Source organism: Odocoileus virginianus, chromosome 2 (genome assembly GCF_023699985.2).
Source record: "Odocoileus virginianus isolate 20LAN1187 ecotype Illinois chromosome 2, Ovbor_1.2, whole genome shotgun sequence".
Taxonomy (NCBI): domain Eukaryota; kingdom Metazoa; phylum Chordata; class Mammalia; order Artiodactyla; family Cervidae; genus Odocoileus; species Odocoileus virginianus.
Window position 1 is genome coordinate 96730613 of NC_069675.1, and position 20876 is coordinate 96751488.

A 20876-nucleotide genomic window follows, 5' to 3' on the forward strand; every position below is an offset into this window, starting at 1 on the left:
CATTTTTGTCTAGTTCTATCAGTTACTGAAAGTAAGGTATTAGACTCTACTACAATTGCAGATTGATCTGTTTCTTCCTTTAATTCTGTCAGTTTTTGCTTCATTTATTTTGAAGCTGTTACACACATTTTTTTAATTTTTATGACTGATGTGCTGACCATTTATATTGTTCTCACATACTCTTCATTGCTCTTGACACATCTTGTCTTGGAGTCTGTTTCGCTCTGTGTTAGGTCATTGTTTGGACAATGTTTATTGTTGTCGTGCTGTGTTTTCACATTCACACCCTTCAGCCCATTTGTATCTGTATGCCCTTCGAGACTCTGGGAGATAGCGTGTGATCACACTTGCTTTGTCGTCAGATCTAACTCTTTAACTGGATTGGGCTTTTAGTCACATCCCTTTTTTCAGTGATATAATTCATGTGACAGATTTTTGTATTATATAAAATTTGTCCCGTTAAAGTCTACCATTCAGAGACGATTAGTATATTAACAAGTCATCCCCACTGTTGAATTCCAGAACATTTCCATCACCCACAGACGAAGCCCCGTACCCATGAGCACTCACTGCCAGTGACCCCTCCCTCCACACGCAACCTCTGGCAAGCACATCTACTTTTTGTGTCTGTAGATTTACGTGTTTTGGACATTTTGTACAAATGGAGTAGCACAGCAGGATATGAGGCCTTTCACACCTGGCTCTTGTCATTCAGCATGATGTCTTCAGGGGTCATCATGTTGTAGCTTGTGTGTGAATTCTTTTTTTTTTTTTTTTAATATGGCTAAATCCTGTTCCATTGTGTGGATCTACCACATTTTGTGTACTCACTCATCAGTTGATGGACACTTTCTGCCACCTGAGCCACTTGGGTTTGGAGGGCCCTGGGGCAAAGCATCCACTCACAGATCTCACTGCTCAGGAGAGTGTGTTGGCAGAGAGGCCTCCTGGCTGGTGTCTGCCTGCTTCTGCTCACTCCTCACCTTCTAACATACTTGCAGAAAACTTGGTCTGCACAGATTTAAGGACTGTTCTCTTAACGGAGTTAATCTAACCAGAGAGGCTACTGTGCTGTGACTGTCTTTCACTTGTATTTTTGTTGTTGTTTGTTTATTTATTTTTTAATTGAAGGATAATTGCTTTACAGAATTTTGTTGTTTTGTGTCAATCCTCAACTTGAGTCAGCCATAGGTATACATATATCCCCTCCCTTTTGGACCTCTCTCATCTCCCTCCCCATCCCACCCCTCTGGGTTGATGCAGAGCCCCTGTTTGAGTTTCCTGAGCCAGACATCAAATTTCCATGGCTATGTATTTTACATATGGTCACTTGTATTTGTTTTAATATGATTTTTATTTATTTATTTGGCTGCATCATGTGTTACTTGTGGGATCCAGATCCCTGAGCAGGGATCAGGCCTGGCCCCCCTGCACTGGAAGCGTGGAGTCTTAGTCCCTGTCCTCCACTTCTCTCTGCAGTGTGTGTTCTGGTGGTGGCAGCCGGGGGTGCCCCTTAGCCAGGCTGGCTGGCGCCCTTCCTGCCTGGAGGCAGACCACCCCCCCCCCCCCCCCCCAGCGGTGCTCTTACCACTGTTGGGATGTGCATTTTGTCTCCTTCTTGCTGGCCCTCCTCCTGTTGCAGGCCTCCATGAAGAAGTGGACTACTCCGAGAAGCTGAAGTTCAGTGATGATGAGGAGGAGGAGGAAGTGGTGAAGGACGGCAGGCCAAAGTGGTAAGGGCCCCATCCCTGCTCATAGCACTGCTCCCGGCGTGGGGGTTGGTGAGGGGGGGCATGTGACATTTAATGGACATAGGTGCACTGGTGTTGTCCATGAACCGTGCGTGTCCTGGTCACCCTGACGACCTCACGTGGGCAGATACTGTTACCATTTTGCAGATGGAAGGACAGCTGTTTGGGGGCGGGGAGCCAGGGTGGGCACCAGGCCTGGCTGGCTGAGTCCTAGCCATTTAGCCACCGTGCCCGCATTTTCCCAAGTGTGTCTTGTAGACTGATTGTTCTGCAGACTGCTTTGAGAGTGGTTCCCCTAAAGGTTTCTTTGGCCAAGCAGATTGGGAAAGCTGCCCGGGTTCAGCTCTACTCCAAGGGTGCCCAGAGCCTAGGGTGTGCGTGCCACAGCCTGCCTGCTGGGAATCTGGGAGTTGGGGGGAGAAGCCGGAAGCAGGGTATGCCATCTTGCCTAAGCATATTTGACCACTTGAATCTTTTCTCTCTCTTTTTTGGGATCATTTCGTTGGACTGATTCTTGCTCCCAACACCATTTGGAAAAAACTTAAATTGTAGTCTAGCTGGTCTAGTTTTCAGCAGAATACCAGTAGCATTGGCTTGTGCTTTTAAAATAGTATCTATGGTTGCTTTAATTTGCGTGCCCACCCCACCACCACCCCAGTATTGGCAAATATGGATGCTTCTCTTTGTATGGAATTGCCTGGTTCCTTTGTATATATATCTGTTAGACTTACTGTGTTTTCTGTGAAAATGTGATTACTGTTTTATATTGCTTAGATAGTAGTGCTTTGGTATTTTTTTCCCTTTGTCTGTTTTACTGTCAGTAATTGAATGTTTATGTAGTTGGGTCTGCAAGTCTTTGTTGTGTCATCTTCGGCTTCACAGCTCCTCTTCTGCAGGGAGCTGGTAACGATCTTCTGTCACTCTTTCTCAGCTGGCACACAGACAGTTAGCTAATTGAGGCTTCTGTAATTTATTTTAATGCTGCTTGATTTCAACTGAAGCTTTGGATGCCCTTGGGAAATAAATATCTATGGGTCAGTTTTTGGAACTAAGCTCAGAAGGAGATGTGATCCAGAATTTAAATCAGTGGAAACGTGAAGCTTTGCAGATTCATTGGAGAAGCTCTGTTCCTCTCTCTGAGTGGATATGACTTGACTGTCCATCTAAAAGAATTAAACTCTGGCTGTAGCGACCAGGGACACACCACATTGAGTCCCCAATCTGGCCACCACTCAGCGTTCTCTGAGTTGGCTGCACACCCCCACCCACGATGGGCTCCTGAGACCTCCCTGGCTCCATCCCTTTCTGTTCACTGTCCTGGGGCCACTGGGACCTGCATCCTTTCCTTCATGCACCATCCAGAGGCTGGCTGGCTGGTCCCTCCTTCCTTGTCACCCTCGCCCTGTGGTCTAGTCATCGTCTTTGATAGACTCGGGTCTTTCCTGGCAGATCGGGAGCCTTTTGTGGACACCACGCCTCCTGGCTTGCTGTCAGGAGGCACTGGCAGTCATTGCCCTGTCTCTGGTCTCCTGACCCTCCTGACCTGCCTCATCTCCCTCCACCTCCAGAGCGTCTGTGCGTGTGTGTGTGCACGAGCACGTGTATTAGCCAGGCCTTGGCTCCCTGGCTTTCTCTGGACTCCTGCTGGGCTTTTGGGCACCACTTCTGCAGTAGAAGAGGTGCGCGTAGATGGGCACATGTTTTGTCACAGAGCCTCTGTTTGCCCTGCAGCGTGTAAGGGTAAGCACTACACAGTGAGCCTTCCCATAGTCTCTGCTGGGCATCTGTCTCCTCCTCCTCCATGCAGTGTGTGCATTGCTCCTCTTGCTCTTTCTAATGCATCACTCAGCGAGCCCTCTTCTGCTGTTGTGAGGGACATTTGTTTAGCACTGGGATGGGGCTTTGGCATAGACAGAAGGCCCTGCAGTGGGAGTCCTGGGTTCAACTCTGTTAGCTCTTTCTTGTGTAACAGTTCCCCCCACCTCCTGGAGACTCAGTGACCAACTCTTTAAAATGGAGGAAGTAGAGGCATTTTTGATGGACGAAGTAGAGGCGGGTTTTTTTTTTTTTTTTGCAGTAGATGAAGTAATGGGTGTGAAGCATCCTGCCTGGAGCTGTCTGTTTAGGGCTAACTTGGTAAAATGGGTGCTGGTGTAGGTGCTCTGGGCATGTCCTCTCACCCATCAAGGGGGTGCGCGGTGGATCTTTTATGAAGGAAATCGGTTTGTAGAAGCTAACTTTAGAATTCCTAATGGTCTGACTGGGAAGATGAGACCATGCCTGGGGCGACCAGGAAAGCCAACTCTTGCACGGTTTGTCCTAGGAACAGTTGGGACCCCAGGAGGCAGCGGCAGTTGTCCTTGAGCTCTGCAGACAGTGCTGATGCCAAGCGCACCCAAGAGGAAGGAAAAGACTGGAGTGAAACAGGAGGCATGACCCGTGTTGTCCGGAAGGTGCCGGAACCTCAGCCGCCTTCCAGGAAGCTGCACAGCTGGGCGTCGGGCCCTGATTACCAGGTACCGTGGGCCCTGGGGGAGGGCTTCTGTGCCCGCCTGGCTGGGTGACATGCATGTGCGTGAGCGCACACAAGCCCTTTCCAAGTTCAGTTGACCAGAGATCCAAGGCAGAGACTCCAGCAGGTCACCTGAAAGGCTGTTCTGTGCATTTACAATGAACAGGAAGGGATGAAGCCAGGGAGGTTTCAGGAGCCCATCGTGGGTGGGGGCGTGCAGGAGGAGTCTCAGCCAGCTCAGAGACACTGAGTGGTGGCCGGATTGGGGACTCAATGTGGTGTGTCCCTGGTCACTACAGACAGAGTCTAACTCTTTCAGATGGACATTCAGTTAGGTTTCACTGAGTTCAGTGGTCTGGTTAGTTTTCTGAAAAAGTCTAAGCGGACATTTCTCTCTTTTTCTAAGTTATTTTAAATTGGAGGATATTTGCTTTACAGTATTGTCTTGGTTTCTGCCCTACATTAACACGAATCAGCCGTAGGTATACATATGTCTCCTCCCTCTTGAACCTCCCTCCCTTTTTGTTTGTTTTTGACCACACTGTGCAGCATGTTCCCTGCTGAGAGACTGAACTCGAGCCCCCTGCATTGGAAACGCAGAGTCTTAACAACTGGACCTCCAGGGAAGTCCCTCTTTTTATTTTTTTTTAAGTTAAAAATCCTTCTTTTAAGATTTTGAGAACAGTCACAACTTACAAAGAATATTTTTTCCTGAGCCATTTGAAGAGTAAGTTGCTAGTCCGATCACCACAGAGCGCTTCTTAGGTAAGCACAGTCAAATCCAGGAAGCTTGCATTGACATACCACGGCCTCCTCCTCCGCAGACCCCGTCCCACTGCCCCCACTGTCCAGTTGATGGTCTTGATGCACAGGGATCTGGGTCAGGGTCAGGCATCCTTCAGTGTGAAGCAGACCCTCAGCCTTTGCTCAGCTTTCCTGAGGCTGACGGTCTGGAAGATCAGAAGCAACTGCTTTATATAGTGTGCCATTCGTCTGGAGCTTCCTCATGGTGGGGTTCAAGGCTTCCCTTTTTTGGCTAGAGTCTCTCAGAACTGGCACTGACTCTTCTCATTGCTCCCACCTGGGTGACCCTGGTCCCTCTCTGCCCGCTGTGACAGCCTTACATTGATCTCAGGATTGAGGTGCTGGCTACCGGGTTTCACAACATGAGCTTTCACATGCACTTCACATTCGTAATTGATAGCAGTTTTGTGGCTAGTTACTTTAAGACTATGAATATCCTGTTTATCATCAAAGTTTTAATTAACTCATATTGTTTCTTTGGATGTTCCGGTTGTCTTTGGTTTGGGAGCTTCAGACTGGCAGCTGTGTGCTTTTCACTGTTTCCATTCTTTTTTTTGAGGGGTTCCTTGCTTCCTGGTGGAACAAGCTTTTCCAAGCTCATTTTGTCCTTGCCTAACCTTGGCCCTGGAGTCAGCCTTTAATGACACTTATAAACCAGTACATGGGCAGGAGTGCCGCTTCTGGCCTTTTCCAAGGACAGTTGGGGAATGTGTGTGTGTGTGTGAGACAGAGACACACAGAGTTAGGGAATGTGTGTGTATGAGAGAGAGACAGACACACACACACTTCATTCTGACTGTTTCCCGTTGTCTCCCTAGTCTCCCAGTTTCTACCCTCCCCCTCTCCCTTGCACAGGTGCCCTCTTCAGCTCCTCAGATGTCAGCCCCCCCTCTCCCAGAGACCCTGAATTTCCCTGCTGAGCCATCTAAGTTCCTTCCTCATCCCACTTGATTGGGCTCCACCTTCCTCATCAGCCACACCTCCATGTGGACGCCCTGCTCACCTGCCTGGGCTCTGACCACCTGCCCTGAGCTGTCTGACCCCCCGGCACCAGGTGCCGGCCTGGTTCTGCCACATTGCCTGACTTTGGGATGGAACTGAGCAGGAAGGGCAGAGCTGTGGAGGGGAAGGCATTAATTTAAATAAACTTGGCAGACTTGCCATTTTCAGTGCACTTTGCTATTTAAAGGACTCCTGTTCCACACCTTCCTCTAAAGTGAAAATACCCTTTATCTTGAGTTTTTTGTGCTGAGCACATATCATATCTTGCTAGGCATTGTGCTCAGTACAGGGGACACAAGAATGAAAATAGACACAATACAGCTCTTATAAATTATCTTGCGATTAACCCAGATTTCATTCCTATATTGGGGTTGCTCAGTATTCAAAAGAAGTTTTTTTTACTTTGATCTGCTCATAAGAACACTGAATTATCTTGAGTGTTTTTTGTTATTGTCTAAAGTCAACAAAGATAAAATCTCTTATCATTTCATGAATCCAAATTTCTGAAAAGATTGTCAGTGCTTAAATGTTTTGCAGAACATTTAGTTTATAAAATGATAGCTCACTTCGGGCAGTTTTGAAAGGCACATCTGTAGTTTTCATGATATGCACATACCCTTTGATTCTGGTATTTCATTTCTGGGAAATTGTGAAGGGAATAATCAGGAGTGTGCCTTAGGGATCATCCAGGTGTCCTAAGCATCAGGGGTGAGACGTGTCCTGGTGGAGACTCGAGGTGAGACAGTACATGGCTGTTATGGTGTGTGGACAGATGGCAGTGGTCGGGGCAAAGTAAAGGAGAGTGCACACTTGGCCCCAATTATATTATGTAAAAAGTACCTTTGTGCTTCCAAATTAGACATTTATAACCTTGTAGTAACTGTCTCTGGATTATAAGAAGTTAGTTTTTAGGAGAAAAATCACTCTCTACTGTCACTGCTACTTACTGCTTTTATGGAGGTGTAATTTTACCATAAAGGGCTTCCCTGGCTTCTCAGTGGTAAAGAACCTGCCTGCCAGTGCAGGAGACATGGGTTCGATTCCTGGGTCAGGACTGTCCTGTGGAGAAGGAAATGGCAACTCATGCCAGTATTCTTGTTTGGGAAGTCCTGTGGACAGAGGAGCCTGGCGGGCTACATTCCGTGGAGTCACGAGGAGTCAGACACAACTGAGCGACTAAGCTTTATTCTAAACCTGAGGCAGCCTTTTTCTTGAACTTTATAGTCCATGGGGTTGCAGAAGAGTCATATAAGACTTAGCAACTGAAAAGTAACAATTAAAATACAAGAAAAGACACAACAGATCTTGGTTTTATATGTCTGATGACTTTTCAACAGTTACATTCATCTGTGTAACTATCCCTCAAGACAAGAAGTTGTCTGTTTTTCTGCCAGTTGTATGTTGTTAGACTTCCAGTTAGACTTCCATCCTTTGTACTGCTGCATATTCTGCCTGCAGTCTCTTTTCCTGAAAATCAGTGAGAAATCTTCCCAGATTTGAGAGGTTTTCACACTGCATCGCTGGCACCCTGGTGGTTGTCTAGTAACTTAACAATCAACTTGAGACTTAAAAGTAGATAAAATACCTTAAAGAGATGCTTTTTGAGATGCTGTTTTGTTTTTACATTTAATCAGTTTGAAACCTCACTGTGAGTGTGAGTTCTGGTGTCATGGGGCTCTTTGTATCCATGGGTTCATCTACTGTCATGGGAGAAGCAGTAGGGTAGTTCTGTGGCTGAGAAGTGATGAGCATGTGGTTTTCTGCTCCTGTTCTTTAGCTGTGGACACCCTGACCTTGCGTGCCCAGAGATGGCTGCAGGAACACCCATTCTCTTGAGTGTTTCCTGCATTTCAGTCATGGTGTTAAGAGGTTTGCAGACGATTCCATGCACCTTTACAACTTGGAGGGCTTCCTTGTTTATCAGCAGTTTCCAAAAGAGAAATTAGGGTTTAGACTGTTGGTGCTTGCCCAGCCCCCTTTCCAAATACAATGTAGGGCAGAGCAGGATTGAAGCCCAGGTCCTCTTGCCAGAGGCCTCTTAAAGGTACCCAAGGGTCTTGAGAAGGGAGCTGATCCCCTCCAGGGAGTGGCCTGTCTCTGAGTTGTGACATCCTCTGACTGTCTTCTCTCAGCAGAAGTCCTCCACGGGCACCGTATTTCGGCAGCAGTCTGCCGAGGACAAAGAGGACAAGCCCCCACCGCGGCAGAAGTTCGTCCAGTCGGAGATGTCCGAGGCTGTGGAGCGAGCCCGGAAGCGCCGGGAGGAGGAGGAGCGCCGGGCGCGTGAGGAGAGGCTGGCTGCCTGTGCCGCCAAACTCAAGCAGCTTGACCAGAAGTGCAAGCAGGCTCAGCGTGCGAGTGAGGCCCAGAAGCAGGCAGAGAAGGAAGCTCCCCGTTCTCCGGGGGCTGAGAAGGTGGCTCCCCAGGAGAACGGCCCTGCCGTCCACAGAGGTGAGCAGTGAGCGTGGCCCCTGACTTGGAAACAAGGGCTGTGTCACTGGGCATCTCCCTGGCTTCTTAGGACGAACTGTGGCCAATGGGTGGACACACAGGGATCCCAGTTGTTAAGAGTTCAGGCCTGGATCAGGGACCTGGGTTCACATGCTGTTTTCACCACTGAAGCCAGCTGGCCGTGTGCCTCCCCTCTGACACCTCCCCTCTGACTCCCCACTTTCCTCGCCTGTGAAGTGGGTTGGAGAGCATTTGTACCCACCCCCACCCCCTGGGCTCAGGGTCCTGGGAGATGATGTCATGAAGCACACGGCACATTTCTAGGTGCAGAAGCACCCGCCTTCTCATGGTGTCATCACTGTCGTCGTTACCACTACTGCTCAGCAGTGGGGATGTGGGTGCGGGAGGACCTCAGTAGGAGCCCAGCGCTCTCTGTGACACTGAAGGAAGCTTGCCCGCTTTTCAGAATACATTTTCCCTGACATTAATCCTAAAAGGACTGGATCACATGGCTGCAGCAGAGACACCGAACAGTGTTCAGTGGTGGAGGGTATCTCTTGCTCTAGTTTTTAATGATATGATCAGAAGGGTCCATCTGGTCAAGGCTATGGTTTTTCCCCGTGGGCATGTATGGATGTGAAAGTTGGACTGTGAAGAAAGCCGAGCGCCGAAAAATTGATGCTCTTGAACTGTGATGTTGGAGATGAGAGTCCCTCGGACTACAAGGAGATCCAACCAGTCCATCCTAAAGGAGATCAGTCCTGGGTATTCATTGGAAGGACTGATGCTGAAGCTGAAACTCCAATACTTTGGCCACCTGATGCGAAGAACTGACTCATTGGAACAGACCCTGATGCTGGGAGGGATTGGGGGCAGGAGGAGAAGGGGGCGACAGAGGATGAGATAGCTGGATGGCATCACCGACTCGATGGACATGAGTTTGAATAAACTCCGGGAGTTGGTGATGGACAGGAAGGCCTGGCGTGCTGCGATTCATGGGGTCGCAAAGAGTCGGACATGACTGAGCGACTCAACTGAACTGAACTGACTGATGTTCTTTGTGACTTTCTTAAATGAACTCAAACCAAGTCTCTAAAGTAGAGAAGGGCGTGATGTTAGTTTTAGTTGCTGAAAGCTTCTCAGATGGAGGGCGTACTGGTGACCTGGTGGTTGTCAGCGCCCTTCTGGCCAAGGAACTCAGGCCCTGGTTCTTCTCTAAATGTCGTGTCACTGAAGTCTGAAGTCTGGGCCCAGTGTCAGGGACGTAGGAGGCAGTAGAGAGTCAGACAGTGGATGGCAGGGTGCAGAGTGGGCCTGGGTGCGGGGTGTGTCCCCGGCTCTTCCATACCCACCCCTGCCCATCAGCATCCCTCTGGGACACTGCCCCCACCCCCACCACTTTGCGCTGGTGTTTGTGCTCTGCAGTAGGTTTCTTAAGAATGCAAACGCCAGTTATAATAAAGCTGGAAAAAAGAATGCAAAACTGGGATGGGGAAGATAGCAGGGGATTCCAAGGAGCATAGTCTTGGAGACCATGGGGAACATTTTGTTTGAAGCGCACTCCGTGGACTGGCCCAGTTAATCCTCACAGAAGCCCTGTGGGGTAGTTGCAGCTGTCATCCTCAGAGGGGCTGCCTGGCTGGCCTGACTCACATAGCTCTGGGTGGAGGTGGGGGCACGTGGGCTCTCTTTGAGGCCTCGTCACTCTGTTGCGCTGGGTCCATTTTAATAGACCCTCTCTCACCTGGAATTGTATTCCAGCTCTACTGCCGACCGTGCGACTTCAGGCAGTTCATGTAATCTCTCCATCCTTCGTTTTCTCATCTGTGATGGGGGAGGCTGTGAGCTCGGGCATGGGAGATGTTAGCCCAGTGCCAGGGTTTGGGGATGCAAATAGTTTAGCAGTGGAAGGTATGTGCCAACAAGAAAAAGCATTTGCCATTAAATATTCACTCAGCCAAGCTTTCATGAACTCAGCTGGCCGCTTCTCCACTTACTTGTTCTGTAGGCTCCCCTGAGTTCTCCGCCCAGGAGACCGCCAGCACGTTTTCAGAAGAAGTCCCCACAGCTCCTCCAGCAGTGGCTCAGAGCGGCGGCAGTGAAGAGGGGCCCAGGGAGGCTGGGTCCCCTGCGCAGGAATTCAGCAAGTACCAAAAGTCACTCCCTCCCAGGTTCCAGCGCCAGCAGCAGCAGCAGCAGCAGGTAAACAGGAGACACTTAGCCCATATTGTAAACAGGCCTACCCCTCTGTCTCCCAGGCCCCTTCAGTTAAAGCAGATGACGCCCACCCTCCTGTACCCCAGTCGCCAGCAGGGATGTGAAGAGAGGGGACCTTGGAGACCAGCCCTGGCCTTTCATTTCTCCAGGTAATTCATCCTCTGGATGAATTTGTTGGTAGTTTGTGGACCCTGTTGTCTAGTGTTCAAAGGAATGGTCAGTGGTGTCTGAGTGATTTTTTCATTGAGAGTTGTACAGTGTGGCCACTCTTCACACTGACAGCAGCCCCGCCCTGGAGCCTCTCCAGGAGGAAGAGGCCTGGGGGCCGTGTGGAGAACGCTGGAGAGGCATGTTGGCTTTGAGTTAAGGGCGGAGGTTTGTAGGTTTTGCGTCAAACAGCTTTGGGTTCTGTTCCTAACGGTGCTGCTTACTAGCTGTGTGGGGCCTTGGACAGGTCAGTGTGAAGCAGAAGGAATGAAGCCCTGACACTGCATGGTGGTAAGGGGTCTGTGGTGCCTGTAGACTAGTTTATCAGTAGTAGTAATGTCTTTATTGGTGTTCCCTCAATGTTTTTAAAATATTGAGTCTCTCTTTCTCTTTTGGCTGTGCTGGGTCTTCGTGGTGGCAGGTCAGCTTCTCCGGTTGCAGAGCATGGGCTTAGGTGCCCTGTGGCATATGGGATTTTAGTTCCCTGACCAGGGATCAAATCCACATTCCCTGCATTGAAAGGTGGATTCTTAACCACTGGACCCCCAGGGAAGTCTGGTAAATTATTGTTAGTAATTGAAAATGTTCCAAAATGTGGTTGCCCTGGGGAAACAGATCAAATTTTACACCTTTACCCAGAATTTTTTAAAGTTGCCTTTACAACCTTCACCCCAGACCCTATTTTCCCTGGGCTCCTAGGAAGCATTCCAGAAGCCCACCGTGGCCTGTGTTCTGGACAGTTAGGTACATTCATGGTGCTACTGTAGTTTTGTACCACGAGCAGGTGCCACTCAGTCACTCCTGGGCTTGGTGAAGATTTACTGCTGACTGGAGAGATCTCTGGAGTCACTCTAGCCAGACACAGTCATAACAGCTGCTCTAGGGAAGTCTGGGGAGGGTGGGAATGGGCAGTGACAGGTAAATCCTTCCTGAAGAGTAGGAGGAAGTCTGAATGTGCCAGAGTAGCCTGAGGGAGTCTGGCAAACAGACTGTCTGGTCAACTTCCCTGGGGACCTGGGGTCTAGACAGGAGGAGGAGCTGTGGGCAGAGCCCGGGAGAGCTCCGCTTACTGAGTGCCGAGCGCTCAGTAAGCTGTCCAGGGAACCCAGCCCAGGCTGGAGTTGAGCCAGCAGGCTGGTAGGATAGGGTGTGCCGGGTCAGCTGTCCTGCTTGTTTGACTGCACCTGTGTCTAGCCAGGATGCTGGTTCAGGATGCGCTTGTGAGGGAAGCCCCAGGGGTGCTGTGGAGCAGGGTCTGAAATGAACTCTCACTGAGTTTAGGTCCTTGATTTTTAATACTCTTTTGATGTGTTAGTTCATCCATTGATGCAATGAACTTTTTCTGTACCATGTCTGATGGTAGAGGTGAGTGGACTGCAGTGAACTTGGCACTCGATCTCCTAATACAGGGAGGGAGGCAAATGCAGGAGAAACACCAGTGCTGTGAGAGCCGAGAACAGGGGACCTGATCTTCCTTGGAACCTGTGGCAGGCTTCCCAGAGGAAGTGCTCTTTAAGCTGAAACCTGAAGGAGGGGTGTGGGTGAGCAGGTTTGGGGCCCAGGGAAGAGATGGCCCAGCGTGTTTCCAAGGCCTGAAGCAGGTGGGCAGGCAGGTATGTGGACTGGAGGCCAGGGCAGTCATGGGAGGTGATGCTGGAGAGGCAGATGGGTCAGGACCCGCAGAACCCTGTAGATCACATGCAGCCCTGTGGGATTCTGGCTGTTGGATGGAGAGCTGTGGAGAACCCAGGAAGACTCCAGCCATGGTCAGGGCATCGGAGTGTGGAGAGTGGATTGAAGGGACAGTGGGGGCTGGGGGTGGGGAGGAGCATTGGGGAGAGGTGCTCTGAGAGGTGTGCTGGTCACGTGTCAGCTCCAGGAGAGCCTTTGATCTGTGTGAGCACCTCGGCTGTCATGTGTAGTGGAGGAGCCTGAGGGCCCCGTGTGACGATGGCATGACTGTGCATCCGTCCTGGGGGAGGGCCCGGGCCTGAACGTGGTCATGCGTACACTGGGGCCTCCCCTCTCTGGTCTTTCTGAGTGGATTTTCCCTGGAAGCGTGTGTGTGCGTGCACACACAGCCTGTCTGCTCCACAGCACCTGTGCAGCCAGGTCTCTGTCTCTGCCAGGAGCAGCTGTACAGGATGCAGCACTGGCAGCCGGCGTACCCTCCGCCGTCCCACCCGCAGCGCACCTTCTACCCGCACCACCCCCAGATGCTGGGCTTCGACCCCAGGTGGATGATGATGCCCTCTTACATGGACCCACGGATCCCGCCCGCTCGGACCCCAGTGGATTTCTACCCCTAGGCCCTGCATCCCTCGGGTAAGCACCAAGGTGCAGTGAAGGCCAGGGTATGTGGTGTGGTCAAGGGCGTTGCCTTGGGAGGTAGACAGACCCCACCTGGATTCCAGTCTGACCTCTTTGCAAGCCACACGTCCAGTCTGAGTTTTAACTTCCTTGTTTGCAAAATGAGGGTATAATAGTAACTCCCACAAAGAATTGTTAGGAAGAGACTTCAAGACTATGAATCAAGCTGCTGCTGCTAAGTCGCTTCAGTCGTGTCCGACTCTGTGCGACCCCATAGACGGCAGCCCACCAGGCTCCTCCGTCCCTGGGATTAATTGTCTTAATTTTCATATCTCTGCCATGTAGTTTTGTCCCTCTTTCCATTCTTTAGTGTTCTTTGGGTTCTTTCTTTTCCTTGATTAGTATTTCCCAAGGTTTGTTGAATGCCATTTTTTAAAAAGTATCTTTTGAGGTTCTTAATTCGTCTTTTATTTGGTTTTTATTTCATTAATTTCTGCCCCCCCAATATTTCCACTAAAATTATTTTGTTCTTTTTCCGATTATGTTGGATGCTTAATTAGATCACTAGTTTCTGAGTTTTCTGATGTGTTTACATCTCACCTGATTTTATGAGCCACTGAGTTTTAAAATAACATTGTTATTATTATACAGTTTTAAATATTAGTCTGATTTTGAGTGATTTTTAATGGTATGTGGTAAAATTTCCAAATACAGAGTTTTAATATCATCCATATGTTGTTATTTCTACTGTGGCTGCCTTTTGGTCATAGATCATGGTCTGTATGATATAGACTAGCAGTCAAAATTTTTTTCTATTAATACCAGATAATAAATATTTTAGTCTTTGAACTGCTACTCCGGTTTTGCTGTTGTAGAACAAAAACAGCTGTAGACAGTAGTCACTGAATGGGCGTGGCTGCTTTCCAGGAAAACTGTAGTTTAACAAGTGGCAGATCAAGCTTCACTCAGGGACTCGAGAGGAACGCGTTTCCTGCTGGGCCTAGCCCGTTAACGCGCACTGTCTAGCTGTGCTGTGGAAATATACACCGTCACAGTTTTCTTTTATCCCCTTGATCAGTTTCTAAGAGGTGTGTGAACATTTTCCACCATGATTGTGGATTTGTCAAATCTTGTAAACCTGTCAGTTTTTGTTTTACCTACCTGGAAGCATATAGACTTGGGATGACTGCATCTTGTTTCTTGTATCTTTGTATAGCACATTTGTTACTTGGGTTTTCTACCTTTAACGTCTACTTTATCTGACCATAATTTCATTCCAGTTTTCTTTCTGGTTAGCCTTCGTGTGGTATCGTTTTTCCCCAACGTTTTATTGTCAGCCTGAGCCCTTTTTGGAGGAGAATATCTTTGTACATTTAAGATGTGTCTGGTTTTACCCACATTGAGTGGGTAAAACTGTGACTTTAGTTACCAAAGTTGTTCCCTTTAGATTGGGGGAGTGGGTATCAAGTTTTCTGATTCTTTTTGTTTTCCTTCTACATTCTGTTTCTACTGTGAGTGGTTAGGTTAAATTCTGACATGCAGCCTTGACTTAACAAAGGCTAATCAGTTTACCCTGAACCTGAGCTCTAGTTCACGAGTCTTGTAATTTTTGCCTGGAATTTTAATTCTTCCCTTGTTTTGATTCCTACCAAATGATTATCTTTGTTGTTTTATTCAGTCTATGCTTGTTCAGACCTGCCTGCATGCTGACTAGTTCCTTTGCTGCTTATCCTTCCATCTGGGTTCCATTTATTTTTTCAGAACATATATTCTGTCAAGGCCTCTACAGAAGTTTTTTGGCAATACATGTTCTTCACATGGGGCTTCCCAGGTGGCACTAGTGGTAAAGAATTCGCCTGCCAGTGCAGGAGACATGGGTTCCACACCTGGGTCTAGAAGATCCCCTGGTGGAGAAAATGGCACCCACCTCAGTATTCTTGCCTGTGAAATCCCATAGACAGAGGAACCTGACTGGCTACAGTCCATGGGGCTGCAAAGAGTTTGATGCAGCGGAGCACTATTTCTCACCTATGGCAGCCTTTCTTTTGGACGATAGTGTAGCTGGTATAGAACTCTAGGTTTGCAGTCACTTTCTTTGAGGAATGTGAAGATGGTATTCCTTTTCTTCTGGCTCCTGTGTCTGGTTTGTGTTGCTTTAAGATCTCTCTGTCTTTGGTCTCCTGGAGTTCTTTCTCAACAGGCTGTGTCTAGGTATGTATCTATATCTATCCTTACTTTATTCTGCTTAAAATTCATGGTGCTCAAATCTAAGGTTGTATGGCTCTCATCACTTCTGGGAGTTTCTCTTCTAATTATCATGTTAGCTATTTGCCTTTTTTCATTCTTCGTATCCTTTCTTCCCAGGTCACCCACTTAGATTATTTGTAGTGATTGTGCTGTACAGATGCCTGCATCATCATGATACTTCTCACTTTGCCTCCAACTCTCTTGAATATATGAGAGCTGATTTCTGTGGCGCCTTCTGGGAACATGCTTAGAATTATTCTCTAATTCCATGTTCTCTCCAACTGTGTCTAATCTGCTGTTCTTAATTTTTTTTTTACTGTCCAGTGGGTTTTTAATTTCAGTGTCTGTATTTTTATTACTAGACTTTTCCCCTCAAAGATTTCTTTTCTTGTGTCTTGTATTTTTGTGAGTTTTCAATTCCTTCTTTTATGCTTTTAATAATGTAAACAGTAATTCTCTGGTGTTTAACATTTTGATCTGTTTTCTGAAGTTCTTGGGGACAGTGCATGATCCTGTGGACTTGCTGTGGACTTGTGGTAGATTGCTTTCCCCCACCGATGTTCTGGAAGTATTTGACTCATGAGTTCATTTCCGGCAGAGCTATTCTTAACTTGGGGATTCTGTGTAGCTTGGTTTGAGAGCGTATCCCTCCAGCGTGGCTCTGTCTTTTCATCTGCCAGCCTGGAACTACCTTTTATTATAACTCAGGAAGTTTTTGGAGAATTCTAGGGGTGTAAATCTGAACTCTACTCTGCTACCCCCAAGCCTGTGTGAAAGCTGGCACGTGGCCATGAATTCCTCACTGGGGACTGTTTTCCCTAATCTGACCCTGGCCAGGACACTAGCTCAGTCATCTCCCTTTCCTAAAGAGTGTGAGGTTTTTCTGGTCTGCCTTGTAATTGAATGCAGAGCCCTTTGAGGGTCTTTGTGTAAGCAGCACCTCAGCTGTAACTCTCTGCCTTTTGCAGAGAAGCCCCATCTCTTGTCGGGAGGGGGTGAGGGGGTGGTGTTTAGGAACATGGCTGTAGGTTACTACATCTGACAGATGTGTCCCTGGCTCGTGCCTCTGGCCCATGGCTCTGGCCGATGGCTGTGGTTTCCGCTCCCTGGGGGTTTCCTGGTTTTGGGGAGCAGCGCTCTGCAAGTGAAGTGTGTGTAATGTGTTTTGTGCAGCATTTTTGTGACAGGAGGTTTTTTTTCAGGTGATATGAGCTGCTATATTGCCAAAAATAGGTCTGTGTAGTGCTGAACAGTTCTGCATACCTCATCAATCTTAGTAAATGGTGTGTAATTTTAGGATTCCAGAGAGGGTCCTCGCCACCACACGACTCACACTACCTTTGTGTCGGAGTTATATATTGATCATGTTTGGACAGAACACTCCACAGCTGAAAGAAAGTATATAACCACTGGTCTGATGCAGAATCATTTTCCTGATCAGATTATCTCCGCTTTAAAAATGGGCACAAAAACATTAGTGGCCAGTAATTAGCTTTGTGAAATATCTGAAAAATCAGACCCTCTTTTCTACACAGACTCTGGCATAATGGGAGACCTTTAATGTCATCTACAGCATCCCATCTGGTAGAAGTGGACAGAGGGGCCCTGGTGGGGCAGGGTGCCATCTCCCCAGCTGGTTTGTATGTGGTTGGACTGAGATGTCAGCGTATCCCTGTCTCCTTGGGCCAGTTAAGAGTTGAGTGTCATCTGTGTGTCCCCTTCTCCCCTTCCCTGGACAGAATGTGGTGTATCACTGTAAGCTCAGGGGCAGAAACAACCAGAGCTGAAGCCCAAACCCCTTTCTGAATCTTCTTGCAGGGTTTGGAAGCAGGCAGACGCTGGCTCCTTGGTGCCTGTAGGCTCCCTGGAGCGTAGCTTATCTTCCCTGTGTCTGTGCAAGACCCTCGGCATCTCCCGCTGCTAGTTGCCTGGCCTCTTAGCTTTCTGCCGCCAGCCATGAGCTCTCTAGTTGATGGTGTCCTGTTTCCATGTGCCAGTTTTTTATATCCTTCAACATAGGGGCTCTTCGTCGGGAACTAAGGTTGGACTTCCAGGGTCTTTGAACAGGCCTTTCAGATGGCGTGCCTGTGTGCCTGCAGAGGTTCTGTGATCAGATGACGTGAAGCCGGTGGGGTGCTGCATCTGCGTGATGGTCGGGGCAGCTTGTCTCCTCTGGGCCTGTGGGCGACCCATGGCTTGCTGAACGAGGTGAACAATTGGCTGATCACTTCCTTCAGGACTGATGAGACCCATAATGCCCCCGGATTCCCTCAGTGGGAGTGGCTGTCGCTCTGAGGACCAGAGCTGTGTGCCCCCGCTGCCAGAAAGGAAGGTGACCGCCATTGACCCCGCCCCCGTGTGGAGCCCTGAGGGTTACATGGCATTGCAGAGCAAGGGCTACTCGCTGCCCCACCCGAAATCCAGCGACAGTCTGGCCATGGACATGCATGTCAGGTGAGGCGACACTCGGTCCTGCTGCCCTGCAGCTGAAGGAGGAATCTCGGTCCTCAGTAAGATGGGCTCTGGGAGGAGGCCCTGTCCCGGGAGACACTGCCCTCAGGGAAGGGGCACCTTGGGAGGGACCGGTGTGCTCTGGGGAAGGAGAGTGAGATGAAGATGGCTGGGTGCTTTCACGTGAGAGGCTCTGATGGTGACTGAAGGCCCCGGAGGAATCCTGGGGTCAGAGGCAAATCCCACAGAACCTTGGGGCAGGGCCACGGGGTGGGGTTGAGTGCATGTGTTATGGCTCCTTCCTGTGAATGTAAGGCGAGCTGGCTCTGCCGGCCCAGCACCCCAGACTCTTCTCGGACTTCCCGGCTCCGGCGTGTTTGAACCAGAGGATGCCCAGCTGTTCATGGAGTCCACCAGCCACTGATCATCACTCTGGACTCCAGGGGCCGCCACCAGCCCATGGCCCAGCATCTCTGAGGCCCGTTTAAAGATAGAGCGAATGTTCGTGCCTATGTTTTTTTCTTTTTCTTTTTAAAAAAAAATTTTTTTTTTCTTTTTTTTTTTTTTTAAACTGTGTTCAGCGTGGAAACCAGGAACCAGGCTCCAATCACATTGACTGATTTTTCTGGTTCCTTTTCAGGAGTGAAAGCTCTTACTCTGCCTCCCCCGGAAGGTCAGGGGGCATGAGTGCCCAGCGCGAGCTCCTTGAGGAGAGAGGGCAGGAGTACTTGAGCGCTTCTGACAAGAAGGCCCCAGCAGACTGTGACTCCCGTGTCTCCTCTCAGAGAGTAGGCCAGGAGCTTTTGTTTCCACCCCAAGAAAATGGTCAGGAAGCAGGCACTCCTGTGAGTCACACCCCAAACCTCAGGTGCTCCCCACTGGAGCCCGACTTTGCCCCCACGGAGAAAAAGCCCGAGTATGGCGACTGGGACGTGAACCACCAGTCAAAGGTCACCGACTCAGACGCTGCAGTTGAGAAGGAGGTACCGCGTGAGGAGCCACCCTTCAGTGTTTCCTCCTGGGAGAAGGAAGGGAGCCCGAGTAAGCCGCCAGCCCTGGAGCCCGAGTGGACGCCAGAAGCCCGGGGCACCAGCAGCCAGCACCCAGAGCAGACCGGCAGGACCCGTAGGTCCGGCCCCATCAAGAAACCTGTCCTGAAGGCCCTCAAGGTGGAGGACAAGGAGAAGGAGCTCGAGAAGGTAAAGCCGGAGCTGGCAGAGGGGAGCACCCGCCTGGCCCGGGGGACGGGGCCTGTCCACGAGGCGGCTGAGGACGAGGACCAAGAGAATGACCCCGCGCTGGCCAATGCGGCTCCAGCCACTTCGGAGGACCAGGGCTCAGTCTGTGCCAGCTCAGACCATGAGGCCAGCCGTCCCGAGGGGCACAACAAGCACAGATGGGGCCCCAGAGGCCAGACCCTCCAGGGAGGCCAGCCACACACTCCTGACCAAGAGGAATAACTGGATCTTCATTGATGAGGAGCAAGGCTTTGGGGGCCGGGGGCCAGCCCGGGGCCGAGGCCGCGGGTTCCGAGAGTTCACCTTTCGTGGGCGACCCACTGGTAGCGGCCTGTGTGGCGGGGGTGTCCTTGGGACACGGGCCCTCTACAGTGGCAGCCAGAGGAGTGGCCGGGGCCGGGGGCCACGGGAGTTTGGGCCACCAGATGACTTTCCTCGGGCCAAGCCCCGGCGGAGGATTGCCAGTGAGACCCACAGCGAGGGCTCTGAGTACGAGGAGCTTCCCAAGCGGCGGCGGCAGCGAGGTGCTGAGCCCGGGGATGAGGGTGCACTCCCGGAGCGGGAGGAGGCCACGGGAAGGAAGGGCGACTTCAGGGAGTCGTGGCGGTCTGGCAGGATGCACCCTGAGGACCACGGCGGGCCTGAGGCCAAGAACCGAGGCCCCCGGGCCTTTGGGCGTGCCCTCCCCCCGCGTCTGAGCAACTGTGCATATGGCCGGAGAACCTTCGCGGCCAAGGAGGTGGCCCCTTGGCCCAGCCGGGGTCCTGGTGCCTCCTGGCAGGAGCCTGGCCCCCCTGATGCATGTGGGGCCCGGCGGCCCTTAGACAGAGACTACATCCCAGACACCTACAGACGCCCTGACGCCTTGGGCTCCCGGGGCTTTGAGGATGGCCGCGTGGAGGACAAGAGGGCCTTCTTCCAAGATGACCACGCAGCAGATTCCGAAAATGCAGAGAACCGGCCCTTCAGGCGAAGGCGGCCTCCGCGCCAGGACAAGCCCCCCCGCTTCCGGCGCCTCCGACAGGAAAGGGAGGCCCTGGGCCTGTGGGGGCCAGAGGACGAGCCACCCCTGGCAGCCGGCCAGTGGCCGGGCCGTCCCAGACCCTGCCCTGGGGACAGGAGCAGCGCCACAGGCCACAGGTCCCCTGAGCTCGCCTATCAGAACTCGTCCGACCACGCCAATGAGGAGTGGGAGACGGCGTCTGAGAGCAGTGACTTCAGCGAAAGGCGGGAGCGGCGGGCCGGCCCCGAGCTGGACCCCCAGGCCGATGGCGGCCCTCCCGGGGTGAGCGCAGGCGAGAAGAAGGAGCTGGCCAAGCGGAGCTTCTCGGGCCAGAGACCCCTGGTGGACAGGCAAAGCCGGAAGCTGGAGCCGGGAGGGTTTGGGGAGAAGTCTGTTAGGCCAGGTGGCGGTGACACTTCTCCCCGCTATGAGAGTCATCAGAACGGGACGCCTCTGAAAGCCAAAAGGTAAACCAGAAGCAGAGTCCCGGGTTCTTTTTTGTTGCTATGGTTCTGTTAGCCGGTGTTTCCGGCAGCACCTCACGCATGCTGTCCCGCCGTGTGTCAGGGCCCCGACTCCTTCCCTCTCGTTGTGCTCCAGGGTGACCGCCCGCCAAGGCCATCATGTGTGAGCACCTCCATCATTGCCTCTCACCCTGCTGTCTGCTTCTCTTGTGGTGTGTT

The 20876-nt window shown here is 50.7% G+C and overlaps 1 protein-coding gene across 1 annotated transcript in view; it reads left to right on the forward strand.

Moving 5' to 3' along the window:
• PRRC2B (proline rich coiled-coil 2B) overlaps positions 1-20876 on the forward strand; it is an 84187-nt gene that overhangs the window by 42567 nt on the left and 20744 nt on the right. Inside the window, 8 exon segments of the mRNA XM_070454821.1 lie at positions 1643-1733; positions 4075-4267; positions 8205-8520; positions 10529-10722; positions 13074-13269; positions 17739-17955; positions 18593-19343; positions 19345-20660. Of these exon segments, the coding sequence (XP_070310922.1) occupies positions 1643-1733; positions 4075-4267; positions 8205-8520; positions 10529-10722; positions 13074-13269; positions 17739-17955; positions 18593-19343; positions 19345-20660 (3274 nt within the window).